Source organism: Mesoplodon bidens (assembly GCF_964165515.1).
Source record: "Mesoplodon bidens genome assembly, chromosome: 3".
In the NCBI taxonomy this organism is placed as follows: Eukaryota; Metazoa; Chordata; class Mammalia; order Artiodactyla; family Ziphiidae; genus Mesoplodon; species Mesoplodon bidens.
This window is the reverse complement of record NC_138178.1, coordinates 2,082,531-2,106,256: the sequence shown is the minus strand read 5'-3', so window position 1 is coordinate 2,106,256 and position 23,726 is coordinate 2,082,531. Positions and strand designations below refer to the sequence as shown.

Sequence of the window (23,726 nt, the reverse complement as noted above, 5' to 3'; positions counted from 1 at the left end):
GAGCCGCGTCCGGGCTGGAGAAGTTGGGGGGCGAGCGCGGGAAGCTGGGGGCGAGGCGCCGTGGGACCAGACCGGATGGGCGGTGGGAGTCAGGAGGGGCGAGGGACACCGGGACTTACCGAGCGGCTCCCTCATGCTGCCCCGCGCCGCCGCCGCCGCCGCTCCGGCCCGCCGGGGACCAGCGCGACCCGCCCCGCTCGCTGCCGCCGCGGCCGAGCATGCCCGGAGCCGCCGGCCGCCCCGCCCATCGCCCCCGCCCACCCCGCGCTCCGCCCCCCGCCCCGCCCCGCCCCGCCCCGCCCGCCAGGCGGCCTCCGGGCTCTGGTCTCCGGCCGGAGGGCGGCACCCGAGCGGTGGACGCAGAGCCGAGGGCTCAGGCCTCCTCCTGCCCCGCCGAAGGCACAGGTGAGCGGGCCACCCTCCCCTCTCTTTCCTGTCCCTTTGGTTTGGGCTGCTTCAACCCTGTGCGAATGTCCACTCACACACACACACAAATACGTATCCACTCACACACAGAGCCACACAGAAATGCACACACATATATTCACACACAGATGCACACACACACATACAGCCACACACAAGTGCACACAAACACACTCATACACACACACTTTCACAAAAACAGGCACGCAGGAAAGGCGTGAAGAGCAGAAGACAGTTGACCACAGCTTAGTGTTGGGATCTGCTTCTTTAAAAGCGGACCCCTGAGAGTCTTCGCTGGAGGCTGCCAGAGCCCTTACAGGTCAGAGGCTCCGTCCTGTCTCCTGTCTCTGACAGATGAGGAAACTGAAGCCAGGAGGAGGTGGAGCTCCGCGGGATGAGCATTTACCTGCTTCCAGCCCCCTCCACCTCTCTTGAAGCAGTGATCAGGCTGCTGCCAGTTCTGCGGCGGCAAAAGTCCTTGTACTTTGGAGGGCAGAGAAAAGACACAGTGTTCAACTTCGCTGATGAGTCACAGAGAGGGAGAGGGTATTGGCTAAGTCAATTTCACTGAGGCAAAGATGGGTGGGCGGAGCAGCCTGGGACCCCTGCAGAACGAATTTTTTGGGAAACGTTCAGCCCCACTATGGATTTCGGGCTCTGCTCGTTGCCATCATACCACTAATATCTAAAGTCGTTTGTACTCTCACCACGGGCGGCCCCAGTCTGAGCCCTTCAAATGCATTATTTGCTTTTAATCCTCACCATCGTCCTCTGAGATGGTGGGTCTCGGGGAGGCACCACAGTTAGCAAATCTCAGACTCTGGCCCAAGACTCTCATTCTGAACCCTAATGACAAGGAGTATGCAGTCTACGAGAGAAAAAAAAAAAAAAAAACGCCAAGCACACCAATGCTGGGAAAGAAAGAGAATATGATCAAGGGCTGTATCGTGCATTATCCATAGTGCATCCGAGGAAACCAGGACCGGGAGATGGGAGCACACTGCATGACCAGGGGCTCAAGGGGCAGACGGCTTGGGTCCTGATCTTGGGTGCCTCTGCCACTTTCTAGATGTGTCACTTCACTTCCGTGAGCCTCCATTTCTTGTCTGTTGAGATAGGGACAACGACAGTGCTCACCTCATAGGGAAGCCATGAGAGTTAAGTGAGATAATGCCTTTTTAGCACTCAGCTGGCACATGGTAAGAATGCAGAAATGTTAGCTCCTACCACTAACACCTGTCCTAATAGTGCTCTGTGGGAAGGCTTTGCGGGAAGCACCCTGAAGGCCTGCTAGGTTGCACTTAGGCAAAGAGGAAGGCGATCATCTCCGGGCTGGGAAAATACGATGAGAAGAAAGCAAAGAAAATAAAATGTAGAGGCTTTTCTGGGAAATCGCAGTTATATACAGCAGTGACATTACTTCTTGTTATAAAAGCATCTCTCAGGGATAGACGGCTTCAATGACACACCACTCCCATTTGTCCTCAATTTGTCAACACAATGAAATAACTTTTTTGGGGTGTGGAAACATCTACATGTGCCCAGCAGTACACATATGCGCACACACACGAAGCCAAATGTTCCCGCAAGATCATTTATCAACCAGCACATTGAGATCAGGACACGGTTCCCCATAGAACAACGTTATATTGTCGGGTTTCTGGGTCAGCCCCATGGAAACTTCCTAATGTAGCTGAAATGCTGTGTAGTTGCAGCAGAAGACAACACTGAAGCAATGGGAGAAACAAACTCAACCAACCCACATAAAGCTTCTTCAGAAAGAAACGGTTGGAGCAGAAAGGTAGGGTAAAGGCAGCTTTCATTAGAGGGAGGTACCGAGACCGCGATATTGGAGATGCCGGAGAAGATGACGTCACGATTTCCAAGATGCCTGTGGTTTCCTGACACTGCCTCTTTATCATGACAGCCTCATTCAGAATGTTTGCTTTCCCTCTTTCTTCAGCACAGACACATCACTGGCCCTGCTCTAATCACGGCCATGACTCAGGCCGTTTCAGAAGAACAAGCAGAATGAAAAAAGGAGGATGGGGCAGTGGGAAGCAAGGAAGAAGGTGGGAGACTTTTCTGCAGATGTGGGGACACCGCTGTGAAGAGGGAGGAGGGCAAGATAGAAAAGGCACATGAGTACGAGGGGCGGGTGTCTGAATTATAAACGGAAGAAAACAAGAGGTGAGCGGGAGCATGGTGTTTCCCCAGATGAAGGTAAAAGCTGGGGAGGAAATTCCATTGCGCCCATTTCCCACACTGGTCACCAGTACATAGACCAGGGGTGGTGGACAGATGTGCGAACCAGCTGTGTAACCATGTGCGTATATGTGGTCTTCTGCCTTTTATATACACACGCACGTATACGTGTATACGTATGTTTGTTATTGTTTTTAGAAAAAAAGGCAGGTCTCTGTAACTCAGAAAGCACCTGCACAGGTTTTATTTTGACCACAGAGAGAACCCCTTTCCCTCCCCCCATCACCTCCCACTCTCAGTTTGGTGTAACTTAACTCCCTCTCTCTCTCATCTACTTGATTTTGGGAGATTTAAACACAGGGGGGAAAAAAATCTATCTACTGCTTATGCAATTGTGAGAAAACAAAAAAATGTGGTTTAAAGCAACCCTGAGGGGGACCCTGTGCCAGGATCCAGCCCCGGATGCCCGCGCGTCTCCGCCTCTCTCCTAGTCCTGGAGAAGAGATTTCACAGACTCAGGAAGGAACTGGATTATTGAGTCATCAGGGCAGATGTGCGATGACCAGAGAGAGAATGCTTAACGGCCTTCTTAAGGAAAAAAATAATAAAAGAGGACAAAACCCTTGTTCCTTTGACTTGCTGCTTTTATAAGGACCTAGAAACCCACCCCACCCCATCCTTGCTTTAGGGCCTCGGTGATGACCTACCACAAGGTTTCTTTTAACTTACTATTTTTTGATGTTTTTCTCAGTCTGTAAAAACACTACCAGTTCTCGTTTTCTAAAAAGATTAATGTTCTCGATAAGATCTTGAAGTCCCTCTTGTTGGCTTGTTCTAGAAAGTCAGACAATAATAGTTATACAAAAACTAGAAAGGGTTTTATGGCAACAGGTGCTAAGAAAACTTGTTTTTAGACCTCGACATAGTTTCTATTAATTCAGATGCTATGCTGCATTATTAGTTTTAACCAAGAACTGCATTATTAGTTTTAACCAAGAACTAGAAATCTGTTTTCCCAAATGTACTCCCTGGACCACTTACTTCCAGATCAACTGGGGGGTTTGCCTGAAAGCCAGATTCCTGGGCCTCATTGGACACAATCAGAATTTCCAGTTGCTGCAGTTGAAAGCCTGGAACCTGTACTTTCAGTGAATGCCCAGATAATTCGCATACACTAGAAGGTTTGAGAAGCAGGGAGAGAGCACAAGAAACAGCACTAGTGTGTCAAGGGCCTAACGGAATGATTGGCACATAATAAACATTCACAGAACAGCAGCCATCGTCATCATTACATGATGCTGGCGGATGCCCTGGGGGAATAAAGTGCATTAGGTGTCTGTTAACTGCAGACTTAGAAGACTGGGCACCACCCCCCACAGAAATTTGACAACCCTGGGGATTAAGAAAAAGGATGACCAATGTATTTCAGTCCTAAACCTTCACTCTAAGGAGATTGAATCTGCATGGTTATTGCATGAGAAAAATTCTTTTTCATTGTTTTCTCTTTGTCCACTTTCTCCTCCATCAGGCCACGCACTTGTGGGAAAGCCTCTCGGCCTCCCTCCCGAGCCCTGCCACCTGCCCCTGGAGCAGAGATGCAGTTCACTCCAAGCATCCCCCGGACTGCGGTCTACAAGTCTTTGCCAGATTCATAAGGAAAACGCAATTTTCCTGTCCTCCGGGGAATGACAGTGGCTGGCTGGGAGCACCTGGGACACGGGAGATACAGATGTGGCTTTAGGAGGACAGTGACGTAGGCCAGCACCGCAGTGTCCAGACACAGGCACAGGCACTCTGGCCTCTTCTGCCGACATCTCACACCAGCTGATTGAGAAGCAACCAAAACTAAGTATTTTCTTTAACCCTGTGTGACTTTTAAGTTAAAAAATGGGAGGGACTTCCCTGGCAGTCCAGTGGTTAAGACTCTGTGCTTCCACTGCAGGGGGCACGGGTTTGATCCCTGGTCAGGGAACTACTAACCCGTAAGCCGGGTGGCATGGCCAAAATAATAAAATAAAGTTTAAAAAAAAAAAAAGGGAGATACGTGAACAACTATGAAACAAGTTGGTTATCAACATTAATTGCAAAAAAAAAAAAAAAAAAAAAAGCTTCCATCAGGGGAGAGAATAAGATATCAGGCTTTTATTGAGTAGGTGATGGCTAGCATGCAAAAAGGACACCAAAGTGGGAGAGGTAAGACCTTCCTTTCGTTTCGTGTTCGTTGTGTGCCAGGCACTTGGCTAGGCCTTGACTTAAGCTCTTCCGTGGATTCATTACCAGGGTTGGATGATTCTGAAGGAGTGATTCAAGTCGAGTGCTGAAGAGACTATAAATCCCCCATATAAGAAATCTTTCCACATCTTTGCTTGTTTGCCTTCATAAAACTCCCACAGCATTTGGCATAAGCTGCTAGGAGAGCATTTATCATGATATACCTGGATTTGCTGTGTAGCCTACATATTTAGTTCAGCTACTGGATTCTGAGTTCCTGCTGGAAGGGATAGGCTCAACCCTGTCCTAACTGTGTTTTCTTAGGTCCCATATTTATCTGTTTGTCATCCATTAATCACAGGGCCAAAGCACTGGCCTCCGTTGTTTATAACTCTTCCGTGATCTGGAGTCCACGCTGTAAACAGCCTCCTTATCTAACCCTCACACGCCAAGCCAATGTTTTCCATGCCCTAAATCAACCCAGACAACAAGGCACAGCCCTGATGTCCCAGAGCCCACCAGAGTCATTCAAACCAGCCAATCCCAAGCTGTCTCCCAGCCCTGTCTTGCCTGACCCACAGAGACCCCAGTAAAAGCTGTGGCCTCTGCTTTCCCATCACTCCTTTCTGGACCCCGGTGGACACTGGTGCTCCCCCCATGGCCCTGCATGCCGTGGCATGCCTCTCCTTTCTAGGTGATCTGTGAGGGACATTAAACTTTTCTGTCAAAGGCACTGACCTCTCTGAGTTGTCACTCACTCACCTTTATAAATTAAGACCCAAATCAATCCCTCTGTTTACCACACCCAGCTCCATAGGGTTGAACTGAATTGTTGAATATCTCTGAATATCTCTGAAAATGGCCACCTAAACTCACATTGTGCAAATCCTGAGTTATAATTCCTCACCATATGAACAGGGTAAAATCAATGAGCAGAGGGCTGAGCGTCACTGAAGGAAAAATGACCAACACTTTCAGAAAGTGCCTAGGTTTTCTCAAATTTTTGGTCTATTGGTTTTCAGTTTGTTTTGAGTTTTACTTCTGCTATTTCCGTGTTCTGTCTTAAACCCAGCCTACTGCTCCTTTGTTTATTAGTCTCTTAAGTACCCAGGTGATTGATTGATCCACTATATCAATAAATATAGATATAGATATATCACATTGCATGCCATTTGGTGTCATCCCACAAAAATTAAATTTTCTAAAAGCAAATAATGTAAAACATGCAAATAAGAGAGTCAAGGAGAATAATTAGTGGTTTGTAGAAAGCATCTAATAGACATGAAGCATAAGTCTGAGAAAAGAAAATCAATCATTAGTGAAAGTCAGCTTTTCATCAGCAGTGGTTTAAAAATAACAATAAGAGTCCAAACCCAGTGTCTCATTTGGCTGGGACGATAGTTAGTGAGCTCCTGGGAAACACCTTAACTCCTGCAATATTTCCTTTGTCACCCACTGTCCCCTGGATAAAGGGAAACTTAGTCCATTGCTCGGGGTCACCACTGAGAAGTCGCCCCTAATCTCAGCATCTGCCTGGGCCACAGCCTCTGTCCCCGCGTGGGAGCCCACAGCAAACCTCCCTTGGAGAGGATGAATTGAGTGAAATCTTCAAGTCAACAGGGAGCTGTATGTACTTTCTAGTTTTCTCAAACTAGTGAATGCATTAATTCTTTGTCTCAATATTTTTACAGTCTTCGCTATAGTTCTTGATGCCTGGAATGTGTATTAGAACTTTTGCTGAAACCACCAAATACCTGAAGGTTACCATAACTAACTAGTCACAGATGTAGTATTAAATCCACCCCTATTTTTTCTCCTCTCTACACAGCATACGCTGGAGCCATAATATTATACATTCTTGGAACAGATGCTATTCATAAGCAAAACTAATATCTTTTCCAGAGAACACTGCCTGATTTGTGGTCAGGGCCCACCTGCTTATCAGTGGGCAAATCTACATATGAGGTTCTGATGGATTTTATATGTGGAAGGGTTAATTTAAAGTGTAGAACATTTCCTAGTTACTGATTCTCTGCTGCTAACTCACAATAAATTGTTCCATTTTAATTATTAATTTACTTTTACTTTTACTTTCCCCAGCTTTCCTAATGAACTGTAGCATGAACAGGGCACCAGCACATGGAAACAGAGATGGTAACAGAGTGAGGAATATGAGGACTAAATAGTCTAATGTTGAAGCAACTGCTGGAGGGCGAATCTGACTTTCAGCCATTTGATGTACAATTTTAAGGTCTGTTTTTAAATTGAAGTCGAGTTGATTTACAATGTTGTGTTAGTTTCAGGTATACGGCACAGTTATTCAGTTATGTAATACATATACATATATGTGTATATATGTATATTCTTTTTCAGATTCTTTTCCATTATAGGTTATTATAAGATATTGAATATAGTTCCCTGTGCTGTATACTAGGTCCTTGTTGTTTATCTATTTTATATATAGTAGTGTGTATATGTTAATCCTAAACTCTTAATTTATCCCCCCGCTTTACCCTTTGATAACTGTAAGTTTGTTTTCTCTGTCCATGGGTCTATTTCTGTTTTGTAAGTAAGTTCATTTGTGTTGCTTTTGTTTTTTGTAAGAGTCCACATATAGGCGTCATCATATGATATTTGCCTTTGTCTGGCTAACTTCACTTACTATGATCATCTCTAGATTTTAAGGTCTTAATACCTATGTTTAAGGGAATATATTTAAAAGTTAAAAGACAGGGCTTCCCTGGTGGCGCAGTGGTTAAGAGTCCGCCTGCCGATGCAGGGGACACGGGTTCGTGCCCCGGTCTGGGAAGATCCCACGTGCTGCGGAGCAGCTGGGCCCATGAGCCATGGCCGCTGAGCCTGCGTGTCCGGAGCCTGTGCTCCGCAACGGGAGAGGCCACAGCAGTGAGAGGCCCACATACCGCAAAAAAAAAAAGTTAAAAGACAGATAGGTTTTCTTAGATGTAGGTTTGAAACTTTAATATAAAGAAAATAAGAAGGAGCCCCACAGATGCCAGTACATCAGTGCTTTGGGAAAACAAAATGCTCTCTTCTTTCTAATAGAGTTGGCTGACCAGAGGTTAGTATCATAAAAACTTACATGACATTTAAATTAAAGGCCATGAAACATCTTTAGTGCACAGTTAACTCCCACTGCTACTTAGTAAAGTATATTTATTGAGCATTCCCATTTTCTAGGTTGTGTGCTACACTTTGTATTCCACGCTATAGTAGAGACACTATTTTTACTAATATCTCAAAATAAGCACATGCTTCCTGCAGAACCTACACACACAAAGACCTCCTTCATCACACCAGATTGTAAGCTTCTAAATGACAAGATACCTGATGACAACTACCATTCACAACAGAAACCATTAAGGCTGAAAATGTCACCATCTGATTTTATTAAAGTAATGGGCCGTTTGAAAAAAAAGAAGTGAGTAGCTGTCATTGGCTAGGAATCCAGAGTTGGGGCTCAGAAATCTGCGTTTTACATAAGTTCCTTGATTCAAATGAGCAGCAAAGTTTAAGAGCCACGGTTTGCAACATATCCTGGAATTAACTTGCTACTGACAGGTCCTCTTAGTAATGCTTCTTCACTTGCCCTGTAGATCTCTTTACTTACAAAGCCACTGGCTGCCCGGTGTGGGGAGCGGATGCGTCCACAGTGACACGCGTCCCAATTCCCCTGCTTGTCAGGTGGTGACATAACCTGAGGGTTTGGGTTGGGTCTTCAGACTGCCAGTTATTGATTGGGTGTCTTTAGGGAAATCACTTTGTTCTCTGAGCCTCAGTTTCCTTACAGGATAACAAACCACACTGTGGTTACACGGACCAAATGAGATCTTTTATGAAAGCATTCAGGACAGAGTCAACGTTCCGTAAATGTTAGCTGTTATAAATGTTGAAGGCTGCGCCTTTCCTGGGGCTCCCGTGAGGGTGAGTGAGAGAGATGGAAACTCCTGGCCATCACACAGTCTCAACAAGAGCTCCCAGTGTCTTCAAGTTCTGGGGACTAAATGTAACTGCTGAGCACAGCCCCTCATTTGTTGAGAACCAAGGGAGAAACTTCTTTCTCTTCAGGCAGCCGTCATTTTAGTGCATTTTGCTTTAATGTGTTTCCCAAATATTGTGTTTTTTACAAATGGAAGGTTTGTGGCAACCCTGCATTGAGCAAGTCTATCGGTGCCATTTTCCCAACAGCATTTGCTGACTTCATGTCTCTGTGTCACATTTTGATAATTCTCACAATATTTCTAAATTTTTCATTATTATATTTGTGATGGCGATCTGTGATCAGTGATCTTTGTTATTACAACTCACTGGAGGCTCAGATGATGGTTAGTATTTTTAATAATAAAATGTTTAATTAATGTATGTACTTTTTTTACACGTAATGCTATTGCACTCTTAAGAGACGTGTAAACATGACTTATATATGCGTTGGGAAACAAAACAATTTGTGTGACTTGTTTTGTTTCTGTCTTCAGTTTACTGAGGTGGTCTGGAACTGAACCTACAAGATCTCTGAGGCCTGCCGGGATTCATTTGCTTGTGGTAGGAAAAACGTTACAGAGATATTAGGTGATTAGCAGATTGTAGGGACTGTTCCACTTGGCCTCTTAATTGAAAGGCAAGACTGTGATTTCCTTCCTTCCTTCCTGCTCTGCAGACAAGAGAATGGTATCTCAAAGAGCATTGCACTTTTAAGTTAAAACAAAGGTTTTAACTAAAGCTACTGAAATATCATAATGAATTTAGTTAAAAGACTGTGCAAGGCAGGATACTTAGAGCTACCTTGATTCTGCCAGGGGTCCCAGATACCACAAGATCCCAAGAGAACACTTTAATGAGAGGACTCTTACCTACTGTAAAATGTAAAGGAAGGCTCAGAGCTTAATCTGAGCATGTGGCTCCGTGTGTGTGTGTGTGTGAGAGAGAGAGAGAGAGACAGAGACAGAGAAAGAGAGAGAGGGAGAGAAGAGGGCAGTAAAAGAACTAGCTTTCAGGATTTAGAAAAGTAGTTTTAACCCAATGACGACAGAATGGAGAAACGTGTTAGAAATCTTGACAAAAGTACTGTGGACAAAATAGCTATCTGAGTCTAAATCAAGTGTACTCTGAAGCATCCCTGATGGGGGTCAATTTGCATGACTTTTCTTTTGGATATTACCACATAGTGTACCTGTGGCTAGGACATTACTGCACTGACCTTTCACCCTTTTCTTCCAAATTCAGTGGGAGGGCACCAAGCAGGCAACTGGCCAAGATGAACCTAATGTGACCATATTATAAACTCACTGAGGGAATTCCCTGGCTGTCCAGTGGTTAGGACTCCACTCTGTCACTGCCGAGGGCCCGGGTTCAATCCCTGGTCGGGGAACTAAGGTCCCAGAAGCCGCTCAGCGCGGCCAAAAACAAGGAAAAGAAAAAACTCACTGAAAGTTTCGGCAATTTCAAGTTCAAGTCCTCTTTGTGTGTCTTGAGCCAGATTCTCTGGCCTGGACATTCAGAAGAGCCAGCCTGGCTATGTGGCCTGGCTTTTAAACGTTCCCAGGTGGATCGTGTCTCACCTCACGTGTGAGTGTGTCATAGCAGGGGTAGCGCTGATGGGCACAGCTCCGCATCCACTCGGACACACAACGGCAGCGATTTCCGGAGATCTGCAGCTGCCATGATCCCCACAGGGGACAGGAATCCAGGAGGGGCAGAAGCCATGACAATCCTTGCAATCCTCAGAACAGGGTTGTGGTGGAAGGTGACAGGGCAGCTGTTAGCTCTGCCGACCCCCCCGGTCCCTGTCCTGTATCCATCCCATCCCAACACACCATGCTTTCAATACCTGCTGAGTCTTAGGAGGCTGACTCCCTTTCTTCCATTTCCCACATCCAACAAATTTTTAAAGGCTTTACTTCTTTTATTTAAATCTGGACTTCACAAGCAGGAAATCTCTATAGACTTCTAGGAGCCATCTTCTTCCATGGGGCAAAAGGCCCTGGAATCCAGACTGGACCGGGTCAGCGTGGCCCTCCTCTCTGAAGGAAATAAATGGGCTTTGGGGATGGAGGATCCAGTGCAATTATAGTTCCCACCGATACCAAGAAAAAGCCCACAAAACAGACTGTTACATGCTGCTTTCAATCTGCTTTTAGGAGGATTCCTTGGGAATAATGTCCTCTCCTCATTAAACCCATTAGCCTGGTGACATTTCACACAGTTTTATCCCAGCTCCAGGGAATGGCCTCATTGATCTAATCTTCCTGTCAGCAGCAGTGACACTGGGCAATTGTTATATAATAAGTGACTAAGGAGGGAAGGTGCCCAGGGTTGGCTCTGACTTTGGTGGATTTCGAAGCAAAGCTGTCCCCTTAACCCACTCTAGAAACTTACATTTATTCCAGAGAAAAATTCTTGCATCCAATGAAGCCAATGTCACATCAGAAACACCAAACACTGGCAGATGCCAACCTGCCAGAACCATGCCATCAGATTATGGAGCGGCACAGTGGAAAAAGCCAGAGTGAGTGGGAAGGGAAAAGTGCACTCGAAATGAGGGCAGTTTGTCTTTGTTTCTCTAGTATCTGCTAAAGGGGGAAGACATCCCTTGGAAGAATTAGAGGAAAAAGCAAAGAGCTTTCACGCCTCCGTTTGCCCAGCCTGCCAATCCTGCATCCTCATTTCATGAGAACACGCACTTCCCAGAGCTGTCATTTGTTCTGAATCTTCTCCACTGAGATGACAATTGGAGTTAGCCTGATGCTTCCTGGGGCAAACGTGTTTTCACTTCTGATTTAGCAATATGGTTCACGCAGGCACTTTTTGAGCATTTGGTACCCACCCCGAAATCTGACAGAGTGATTTCTTTCTAGAGTTCGCACGCCTGTGTTTGCGTTTTATCAGAATAGCTACACTGCCCAGGCGGTCCTTGATGGCAGAAACCACAGCTGGGGCTGAGTTTCAAAGTCAGGTCCTCCAAGACTGTGGAGCTGTCTCTGCCAGACAGAGAAGCAGGGCTGTCTGTTTCAGCAAGGGACAGCATCCCAGCACTGCCCGGTCATCCCTTCTCTAATTATGCAGTGGGACTGTGAAGGGCCATCTCGGGGGGGTTAGGACAACAGAAGGACACACGTGTAACCCTGGGGAGCGTGGCCTTGCTAATCATTAGTCTAAATTGAACTCGGGTGTGATGGGACCTACAGGCGCCTGCCAGCCTCAACTTCCCAGGAATCAAAGTCAGCCTGAGAGCAAAGCCATCATGCTTGTCGAGGATGGAAGGAAACAAAAGATGCACTATAAGCTGGCGAGACCAGCTGTGAAGGCTGAATTGCTCGGGCCCATGTATTATTCATTTGAGAAGGGTTTCTCGGGGAGAGAAGGGACATTCCCCAGCAGAATTCACTTGCCCAGAAAGGCAGGCAGAAAAATGGACATGTATGTGACTGAATTTGGGAAAATGGAAGAAGACATTTGGAACTGCAGAATATTAACCACGCTGCTGCAAGGCACCTGGACTGGTCCAGCACCACCTGCCTTCAGAGTGAGAGCTCCCGGTGTTGTCTGCGGCAAGGTGACACACAGGTGTGGGCGGAAGGGGGTACCTGGAACTGAGGTATCTACACCCTTGGCAAGGAATTGAACAAAGAAATGTACTTTTCCATACTTTTTTTTTTTTTTTACCATTTTTAAGTATACAATTCAGTGGCACTAAGTATCAATACATTCACCATGTTGTACAACCATCACCACTATCCATTTCCAGAACTTTTTCATCAAAGCTAATAGAAATTCTACCTATTAAACAGTCAGTCCTCCTTCCTCCTCCCTTCAGCCCCTGGTAACCGCTCTTCGATTTTCTGTCTATAAATTTCCCTATTCTGCGTACCTCATAGAAGTGGAATCATATACTATTTCTCATTTTGTGTCTGGCTTATTTCACGTAGCATAATGTCCTCAAGGTTCATCCATGTTGCAGCATGAGTCACAATATCCTTCCTTTCTGTGGGTGAGTAATATTCCATTGTACGTGTATATCACATCTTGTTTATCCGTTTGTCTGTTGATCAATGGATGCTTGTGTTGTTTCCACCTTTTGGCAATTGTGAATAATGCTGCTGTGAACACTGGTGAAGAAATATCTGTTTGAGACCCTGCTTTCAATTCTTTTGAGTATGTACCTAGGAGCGGGATTAAAGATCAGACAGTTACTCTATGTTTAACTTTTTGAGGAACTATTTTTTACACTGGCTGCGCCATTTTACATCCCACTAGCAATAGATGATGGTTCTGATTTCTACACATCCTTGCCAACAGCTGTTATTTTTTTTTATTATTGATCTTTTTAAAAATAAATTTTATTTATTTATTTATTATTTATTTATTTATGGCTATGCTGGGTCTTCGTTGCTGCGCGCGGGCTTTCTTTAGTTGAGGCGAGCGGCGGCTGCTCTTCGTTGCGGTGCATGGGCTTCTCATGGCCACGGCCTCTCTTGTTGCAGAGCACGGGCTCTAGGTGTGCGGGCTTCAGTAGTTGTGGCACACAGCCTCAGTAGTTGTGGCTCGTGGGCTCTAGAGTGCAAGATCAGTAGCTCTGGCGCACGGGCTTAGTTGCTCTGCGGCATGTGGGTTTTTCCCAGACCAGGGCTTGAACCCGTGTCCCCTGCATTGACAGGTGGATTCTTGACCACTGGAAAGCCCATGTAACTTTTTATTTTCTTTTTTAAAAATAACCATCCTGACGGGGGTGTGATGTGGTATCTCACTGTAGTTTTGATTTGCATTCCATGTTCTTAATAATTTAGTCACTAAGGACAGGTATGGCTTATCCTTTGAAATTCCAGTAGCTCACCCTGGTCAACCAAACAGGGTGTGTATGAAGCCTATTTCCTGACAAGTCTCACAGCTGCTTTGGAGGGGTTTCACCTTGTAACCCTCACAACTGCATAGCACACAGAGCTGATGGCGATTGTAGGAAGGCAGACTGGATCAGGAAAGGCACTCTGTGCTCCTGGGCCAGATGGCGGTCTTTCTCTTTCTTTTTCTTTCTCCCTCCCTTCCTTCCTTCCTTCCTTCTTTCCTCCCTTTTCCTTTTAATGTAGCAGCATCAGAGATCTGCCATTTAGTGCAAACCAGGCACTTCACCCATCAAGCCTGTGAAGATGGTTGAACTAGCTGCTCTAATGGCTGACAGGCTAGACAATGGTGAGCAGTGCAAGGCTTGCTCTTTTGGAGGGAAGAGCCGATTACTCTAATGCAACAGCAAGGTCCATAAATTATACCTGTGATGATTGGAAAGAGCTGGATCTGGAAGAATCAATCAGAGAAATCTCTTCTCTAGTGATTGGCTGACGGCAGCAGGCCCTTTTATACTACTACTTGGAAAGTCCACAGGACAATAATGCATTGCTCTTCAGAATTAGAGGTATCAGAGCTGCCCCAGGCATTTCTCCTTGGTGACACTTAGGAGGATGGTGCGCTGGAATAGGGATGCTGGCGGCATTCAGGAGGGAAGCGGTGCAGTCAGTATTCTTAAACACACCTTGGTAATGGATGGTCAGAGGTCATAGTCATCCTCTTTTGTGTGCCCTTGAAGCTGGAAAGTTTATTTGATGTTGTGGGGATAGAGGGAAGGGCTCCACAAATCTGGTTCTGGGCTCCAGTTGTCAGACACTGGTGAGGCTGTTCCAGTCAACGCCAATGAAACTCACCTCCACTACTGTTGCTGTTCCAGGGATGTGACTTTGTTTGTTTGTAGGCTAAGAAGAGTAGTGATTCTAGGAGCTTCTGGCCTATGGCAGCAGAGTGCAGAAGGGTACAACTGAACTTCTGAGTGAGGGAGATATTACTACTCTAGATGGGCTTTTTGAGTTTTTAAGGAGCAAAATTTCCAAGAGGCAGAAATTGATTAGTGCATTTAATCACCATTATCTCTGAGCAAAGCTTTTTTTTTTTTTTCTCTCCCCACAAAACCTCTGCTAGGATTTCTGGCCATGGATTGGCTGACCTTGTGTCAGTTTCTTGACCAGGCTCCAATCAGCTGTGTCTGGGGGCCTGGGTCACATGACACACCACATGGCTGCTCCCATTCAGATACTGAAAGGCAGTGGGCAAGAGAGTTTCACGAGTTGGGGATCTTGAAATGCATCCATGGTTGGTGGGTCTAATACATTCACACCTAAGTCTGCACTTACAGAAACCAGACACTAGGTTTTCACAGAACAGTTTCTGCAGATTATGAGAATAAGTTATAAAAAATATACAGCTCAAGTCTTACTTGCACAATTATTCCTATCATTATTCATCACTTATTTAATTTTTCAAACAACCCCTCCCTCCCAAAGAGAGAACAGGAATAAAAATGAATTTTCATATAAATCTCTTGGCAGAAAAAAAATCTGTAAGAGGGTTTCCTGAATGAGTTGTCTGAGTTGAGTAGTTTAGATGTTTCCCAGAGTAAGTCCAGATGGAATTAATTCTCCTACTGTCCAGTAGTTTGATTTAACAGTGACTGAGTGAAAGCAAAACTTCTTCTCTCCTTTTGGAATTCTCATCTTGGAAGAACCACCCAGTTTTGAAGCCTCACTTGCATCTCCCTTCTTCAAGGTTCGGTTGTTTTTCCTTTGCCCCTGTTCTCTCCTCCCCACCTTCAAATAGCTACGTTCATGGCACTCTCCTCTTGGTTCCTGGGGCTCCCAGCTTTGAGTCAGCTTAGTCCTTCCCTTCTCTCCTCTCTTCCCCCAACAGAAGTCCTCAGTGAGTCCTGTCTTCATATCCTTCAACCTATCCCTTCCAATACATTCCTGCCAATTTGGCAAGTGTCCTGTCTGAGGCTCTGCCTGTGGCCCTCCTCCACTCCCTCAGACCTCCTACACAAAGCTTAAAGCTCACTGGGATCAGCCCACACCCCTCTTTGCAAACCTATGGTACAGCCTCTGTCAAATTCAAATGCTACTTTGCACACTTTCTACATTAAAGTTCCTAATCACGTGCTTCATGGATTGTCAACCTGTTACCGACCAGAGTTCTTGGCCTCCTTGATCAACAGAATTTGATCAGAGGCCAGACAAGAAATTCAGGCAGGGCTTTATTGGGGCCCCTGCTACAGCTGAGGAGAGCAAGATCAAGTAAGAGGTTCCCTTGCCTGCTCGCTCCCCGAGTGGGGCAAGCTGCTTCCTTATATGGGGTAAGGGTAGGGGTGGGTCCAGGGGTCAGGCCAAAGGGGTGGCTTAGGTGGTTTGCCCACCCCTTTGGTGGTGCTGCGTGCAGGGGGTGTGCACAGTGCCCTGCTTTTGCTCCCAACACCCTGCTTCTGCTCCCGGCTCTTCAGAAATGGCAGTTGGTCTTTTTGGTCTTTTTGTGTCTTCTTGTCCATAATTTGCCCCAACTGTGCATGCATGCAGTTATTTTTAGTCCCTTATAGTTCCTTTGTATTTGTTGCTCAAGGAGATGTTTGTCCAGGTGCCAGCATTACAGCAAAGGGTCCCAGGTCCCAGACTATCTCAATTCCACCCCCATTCTGTAGGATGGCCCCACCTCTGAACACTCCCCTTCTCATCCTTTCTACAGGCCATCGCCTCTCTGGAATGCTCCCCCGCATCATCACCCCCAGGGCCCCGTGCAATCCCAAGCCCAACAGCAAGCCCCCAGCTTGTACCACAGACCCGATACACCCATGCCTTCATTTAACTGTCCTCCTTACAGCTCAATCTGTGTCTTCTTGTCCATGATGCCTGCTGTCCTGTTGGTTCCATTAAGCTCCTCTCCCACGTGGGAGTCTACCAAGACTTGCTCTTGGCTTCCAGAAAGAGGAAAGCCGATTCTCTTTTCACCAGGGCAGCTCTATTGTAGAGTTATACCAGGTGATGTTTGTATTGTAAATTCACTGAAGAATGGGACACATCCTTACTCTGGCCCAAAGTTCCTTCCTGCTGACCATCTGTCATGCCCCAGATGAAGGCAAATTCCCCCAGAGGTCAAGTTTAAGAGGCATCTATGTTACCTGGGAGGGATAAGATATAGGCACATAGTGAACTCACACCATGGACTAGTTAACCAGATTAGCTAGAGAATAAGGAAGAAAAGACTAGAACAAAGGGCCACTATAGTTTGATATTTGAAATATCAGTCAGGATTTTCTTTTTTTCTTGGTGTTTTTTTTTTAGGTGGGGGTGGTGTAAAATGACAAAAACCCAGTTAGAACTAGCTTGGTCATACAGGGAGCTTTAATTGGATCACGGAATTGAAGAAAGGGTTGAACAAACAAATTGGGTAAGTAAAGGCATGGAGTTGAATCAGAACCTGGAATCCAAATGGCAGCAGGTAGAACCATGGTCCTAGCAGGGCTCTGACGAGAAGAGAAGTCAGTGTCACTGAGACACACCCATGAGGACAGCACACAGCTGCTGCAGAGCAGCTCCTGGAATTAGGAGACACCCGTTTAGAAGTTGTATGTAGTACTATTACCTCCAGCATTGACTGCAGTTCTGGTGCAAAAATATGTTCCTTTAGTTTTTAGAGATATCAATCAAATGTGTACATAACTAGAAGGTCTATGGGTATATCAAATTTCTTTATTTGCTGCAATTTAAACAGCTGCATTTGTATAAATGTTATATCTTTGAAGCCTACGTGTAATTATTTTTTGCCTTTTTCTTAGAAATGAATAATTATGAATATATGTTTTACATCTCACACATAATGGTGATGATGAAAACCTTTAAAAGTGCCTTGGAACAGATGGTAGTTTTAGAACAAAACAGACCAATTAGCTGTCAAATCCAGCTACCCGTAGGATCAAAAACAGAGTCAGTTCTCAGGTAGTGCTAAGAAAAGCTCCCACTTATTCTAATACCTTAAGATATGAATTCTTTTGTAAAAATTTTGCCATGGGAGGAACTATGACAGCTCACTGTTATTGAAAGTCACAAACTGGAAGAAAAAAAAGGCTTCCCTTATCAAATGATATAAAACCTAATTCAAACTGATGTCACTGATTCCAGACCAAATGGTGCAAATTTCTAAGGTTTTCCAAATATGCATTATTTTCCTGTCCCCATTTGCAGAAACATTTTATCTCTTTATCTTCTTGTTAACCATAAGAAGGAGGAAGAGCTAATCTCCTATTTTAAAAAGTAGAGTTTTCTTCACAGATACAGAGAACAAACTAGTGGTTACCAGTGGAGATAGGGAAGGTGATTAAGAGGTACAAACTATTAGGTATAAAATAAGCTACAAGGATATATTGTACAACACACGAATATAGCCAATATTTTACAATAACTATAAATGGAGTATAATCTTTAAAAATTGCAAATCATTGCATTATACACTTGTAACTTATATAATATTGTGCATCAACTGTACTTCAATTAAAAAAAGAAAAGAAAAATACCACTAAAAAATAGCAGAGTTTTCTAGAACTGAAGAAACCTTAGAAGTCATTACAGATGAAGCAAATGACTTGTCTGAGGTCAGACAGCAGTTCAGAGTCAGAGCAGGCACCAGAAAACAAGCGCCCTCTCCAGCATCTTTCCACTACCTCCCTTCACTGCTAAGAAGTTACTTCCTAAAGGACTGTTTCTATGAATAGTCACTCATATCAGATTTTCTTATATGTATATTCATGTGGATCTACTAAATGATTCGATAAAAGATTTTTGGAGAACATTTTACATGACCACAAACAGTTTTCAAGATAAATATATTTATGGGTGTCCTGCTGTACTCGATAGATATAGCAGGGTTCTTTGTACAGTCCAGAATATGGGGTATACAGATAACTGGAAGAGGTTTAATTTAATAGCTAAAGCTTAAATGCCTATTTACTAAGCCATCAAATCTGCGTTTAAATAACTGAATCCATGATTTTACATGAGGATGAATTGAACTGTCTATTAGCCCTAATACAGGTCAGTCAAGAATCAGAACAGAAATACAGGCATCGAAATCATAAGAAAAAGAAAACATGCGAATGAGCAAAGCAGATTTAAAGAATCTGAAAACGTTTATTATTCATGAGGTGGGAGAGTAAGTTAAATTAATTTAATAAAAATCGCAATTATTTGCACTCTGGAAATCATCACAGTTACCCAATCCATGTTTGTTCTGTTCTCTACTTTTATACAGTTTTCAGATTAGTTTGTCCTCATATCCTTCCCACAAAATAAAATAACAATCCTGGTATTAGACCTAGAGGAATACTAGAATCCTGATTCTAAAATACTAGCAGGTATTCTGCTATCACTGGTGTCTTTTCTTCCCGTTACATAATTTTTTTCTTTTTAATCTTTTGGTTTCTTTATGAACTCAAGTTCAGTTTTTATGTGTTTACTCTTTCAGAGGAGTAATGTCTTTTTGGTATGGCTTACATGCTTGGTGTTAAAGAGGGAGTCCCTCAAATTGTAAAACTGAGGAGAAAAGCAAGGCTGAACTAAAATGATCCACCACAAACACATTTTGAGGCCCTGTTCTATGTGAACCATCTGCTTTATTTGTGACCCCTTTTAAAGAAAATTTATAATATTGTGTTTAATTTCTGCTGAACAGCAAAGTTATATTCTTTTCCATATTCTTTTCCATTATGGTTTATCACAGGATATTGAATATAGTTCCCTGTGCTATACAGTAGGACCTTATTGTTTATCCATCCTATATATGATAATTTGCATCTGCTAATCCCAAACTCCCAGTCCATCCCTCCCCCACCCCCTACCCTTGGCAACCACAAGTCTGTTCTCTATGTCTGTAAGTCTATTTTTGTTTCATAGAGACATTCACCTGTCTATATTAGATTCCACATATAAGTGATATCATATGGTATTTGTCTTTCTCTTTCTGATTTAACTTTGCTTAGTATGATAATCTCTGGGTCCATCCATGTTGCTGTGAATGACATTATTTCTTTCTTTTAAATGGCTGAGTAATATTCCATTGTACATAGATACCACATCTTCTTTATCCATTCATCTGTTGATGGACATTTAGGTTGTTTCTATGTCTTGGCTATTGTAAATGGTGCTTATTTGCCATTCTTTTTATGTGACCTTGTATTGGTCTTTACATTTCAATAGTATCTCAACCTTTGTCCTTTAGTCTTTACCATAACATTCCCTCTAGCTCAAGATTTCTGTAATAAATCACAGTCATAGTTCTTGCTTTCAATAAATTTACTGTCAAGTTAGAGCAAAGATGTGCTGGATTACAATAAGGGACACAGGTTTTGCAAAAATCTGAGAAAACAGAGGACAGTCAGAGCTGTGCAATCGCAAAAGGGTACTTGAAGGGGATGAGATGCCCTTACAGGATGGGAAGAAGGAAGGGCTTCCAAGTAATGGACAATACGAGTTACAAGCCAAAGTTGTGAGAACTAGTTTCAAGAACCAAAGATGTGTGTTGGAAAGTGTGTGTGTGAGTGAGGAACGATGCACTGACCCTGAAGATGCTCTTTGGTCACTTTGCAGCTAGGCCAAGAGCCCTAATCTCCAGCATCACCCATGACTCGGTTTACCTGTTCTATCTAAGAGTGCCCATGGACTTAAGGTGATGTCCAATCCATGAGGTTCTAAGTTCTCATTGGCACAGCGAGAATCTGTGGCATCAAATAGAATTTTGTTTAGTCAAATTCTAACACCAATCCAGTGCTCCTTCTGGAAAGTCTATTTATTTAAATGAACTCATTTAAAACATTCAAAATTGAAATTACATGACAAATTGGATAGGATTTTATAGACAAAATTTGCAAAACTCTGTATCTCTACTAACTCTTTTGAAAATGGGCAATTTAGAATCTTTTAAGCATTAAACTGTCACCAAAATTAAAACTGTACATTGAATTTTATAAAAAGGGATTTTTCTCAAGGAAAAATGAACATGTACAAAGCACACTAAAGATTAACTGCCCAGAAAAACAATTCAAAACAAAGCTTACTTATTGTCTGCCTCTTCTTGGATATTGAACTTCTTCTCTCCACAAAGAACTGGTTTGTCCCTTTGGCAGACAAGTCAGTTGTGCATTTTACTGACAGGGCAGAAAATAGAGTCTACCACCGGATTTGAAATGAGCCGCATTCTACCACCCAATGGAGAGCTCACTTCTTTTTGTTTGCCTGCAGGATGGTGTCAGACGTTCTGTCTGTGTTTGGACCTCACCAGTTGCCTTAGCTTTGGACTTTCAACAGTGAATTCTGCGTGCTGAGGGCCACGTCACAAATCCAGATCATTAATTACTACCTAGGTTGGGTGGAAATGCAATCCCACTATTAGAAAAGGAAAGTCATTCAGTGCTTTGTTCCAACTGACACAAGGCATCCTCACTTTTGTCACCCTGGTCTTTCCCACAGATCAAGAGATGGGGAGATGTCCACCTAGCTTTTTCCAACCAGTAGATCTGAACTCTTTGCAGTCTGAGGCATATGATTTGAAAATGTTCACCTACTTCTTATAAACAAAGAAGCTAGAGCTTCCTGATAAGTCAGAAATAGTTTTCTAAAAGGCATACTGATAGATTTCTCTCTGTTTTGAAAGTATGGAATACATTTCTTAGTTTTGGTAGATTTTTATTTCTTGCTAAAGAACTCCTGCTGTTACCTGTCAGGTCAGCAGGATAGGTATGGGAGGATGAACCCTAGACTTGGGGGCTGGAGGCTTGGGTGGGAATCCCGGCTCTTCTGAGTTAGGGGCACCTGCATGATGGAGACGGTGCTGTTCCCCACCGGTGGTGTCGCCACAACCCGCCTCTCCACTCCTGCATACTCTCTACCCCAGGTGGGAGGCCAAGTAGTATCCGATTGTCAAGTTAGGGAGGAGCATTCTCCAACATTACTTTACCAGTAATACAATTGCCAGACTTAACTGGTTCCCTGTGTGGGATGGGAAAAAGGGGAGGAGGTTATTTCTCTATCTTTATTCAAAAAGACCTAGCATGGTCCCTGGAACCTCACTGGACTTTAGTCAATTTTTGCTTAAAAGTAATGAAAGTAGAGAGAGTGGATCTAGTAGAAAAAAGCCAAGTAGGTTGAGTGTGAAGATTATAAATAGGCGATGGAAGCAGTTGATGTGGCTTCCAACTCCCCAGGATAGATCATTAACATTCGAATAGAAAACAGCAGTCTTTCTCCCTGTGGGAAGTTCAGGAGAGAATGTTCACCCTTAGGAGTTCCAGAACACACCGCTGGTCTGAGTCCATGGGTCTCAGCCAATGCTGGAGGAATCCTCAAAGCAGCCTCCACCCCTACCCCCATCCCCGGTGCATTTGTTGACTTAGAACAAATGGAGAGGTCTGCCAGCTCAGTGTTCAGGTTTTAAATCAAAGAGTTTGGGAGATAGCAAGATAAAGGGCCTGATTCCATTTCAGTTTCTTTCTCTTTTAAAAATAATAAGGTTCAGAAACACAGTGACCCCCAAAGCAGGGGCTGGATGAAGTCCATCTGGTTTCCAGGCCTTGATGTAGGAAGAAAAGACACGGCACAGACCATTAATCTCTATCCCAAGAAGGAAGGCGATGTACAAAAAATATGGCTCATTAACCAAAATGGAGACTTGTATTTTTGCTCTTTGGGGAAAATTTTGAGAAGCCATTGATGGTAAGTGTAGACCTCTACCTGGCCATGGAACCGAACTGCGGAGGTGTTGGTCAGAGCATGGCTACCTGAGAGAGAGCGGGGCTCAGAGACGAGCATCTGTCTCCTAGAACCTTGAATGGTAGGCACCTCTCTGCTCCTGCCTCATCTGGCTGGGGAACCTTCGTGAAATATCAGGGATGAGGGCTGTGAAATGTGGATGCTCCTTCCATATTAGTTTAGTTGCTGCTAATGGCTGTCCAGGGACAGAAACGTTGGGGGATCTTTTTGGCAGTCCCTTCAGAAATACATAAAACTATCCAGCGTTCACTGGACGGTTGTTTCCTAGGATACAGGATGGCCACCGCCATTTTTGTAGCCAGTGATGCCGTTTGATTTATCCAAGGGGGTGAAGAGTCACTGTAGGTGATTTCGTCACACGGAAGAGAACGGCAGATGTCAGCTGTCTAGCGAACAGCAAGGCTCTTCTGTATTTTGAGGCTTTTAAAGTACACACACACACTCACACACATCTTATCAACTCTGCTGTATAAAAGCTATTCACAATTCATAAAAATGTGATTGTGTCAGAATAAATTCAAAATGCGTTTTGTGCCAATTATGTTTATGAAAATGGTCCAAAGAATATCTGTGTCGCACTAGCAAACATCAATGCTCTATACCTGGTTACTCTCACCTTCTCACCCTGATGGGTGCTTATCTAACTAAGTGTTTACCATCCTTCATTGAGGGGGTATCACCCAAAAAGCTGGAGAGCCCAGCCACGGGATAAAGGAGTTCTGTATATTCCTTTGGGTGCCAATAATTTAACTAAAAATACTCCGAGTACTTCAAGGTCCCAAGCTCATCGTGGACACCACCTACTTCCTTGCTGATAGCTTGAGTCACTTTTAGGAGAAATATTTGCCCAGGTGACAGACAGCCACAGCAGGTGGGGGGGTGGGGGGTGGATAAAAAGAGGTGGTTAAGAGAAGAAAGATGTGAACCTTCTAGATTTTTCCCTTACCCACTCCTAAACGCCTTTCCATACTCAGCCAAAGGTCCCATCAAACCATGAGCAGCAGGAAGCCAGAAACTGAAAGTCAAGGTCGAGGCATTGCAGGGAAGGTGGTGCATCCAGGCCTCCAGGCAGGGCTGTCCTCCCAGGGCGGAGGATGGTCTGCTCTAATTCTCATGCTATTGATTTATCGAGGTCGAGGGAGGGAACGGGATACAAGCTCACGGCACGATTAGAAATGGCCTGATGCTAGACCCAGCCTCAGAAAACCTGAGCCCTGGCCTCACAGCCAGGCTGGGCCCCGCTCACTA

General features: G+C 44.3%; 1 protein-coding gene and 1 long non-coding RNA gene across 7 annotated transcripts in view; one reads left to right on the top strand and one right to left on the bottom strand.

Annotated features, from left to right (window-relative positions):
- Positions 1 to 23,726, bottom strand: part of JCAD (junctional cadherin 5 associated) — an 82,929-nt gene that overhangs the window by 36,692 nt on the left and 22,511 nt on the right. For 3 of the 5 annotated variants that reach the window (XM_081226962.1, XM_081226963.1, XM_081226955.1), the window contains exon 1: positions 120 to 236. The exons of 1 other annotated variant lie outside the window; for it this stretch is intronic. In XM_081226962.1, the coding sequence (XP_081083088.1) occupies positions 120 to 220 (101 nt within the window). In that variant the 5' untranslated portion in view covers positions 221 to 236. Of the gene's footprint in view, positions 1 to 119; positions 237 to 23,726 lie in introns of those variants that run through there. One more of the 5 variants, XM_081226959.1, reaches the window with a different exon arrangement.
- On the top strand, positions 321 to 9,784 carry LOC308613437. Of its 2 annotated transcripts, XR_014015252.1 has the most exons (5): positions 321 to 405; positions 2,390 to 2,498; positions 4,160 to 4,480; positions 6,943 to 7,093; positions 9,336 to 9,784. It is a non-coding gene; the product is annotated as an uncharacterized lncRNA (long non-coding RNA). The 2 variants fall into 2 exon arrangements; XR_014015253.1 differs by lacking the exon at positions 9,336 to 9,784 and having other exon boundaries at positions 6,943 to 7,158.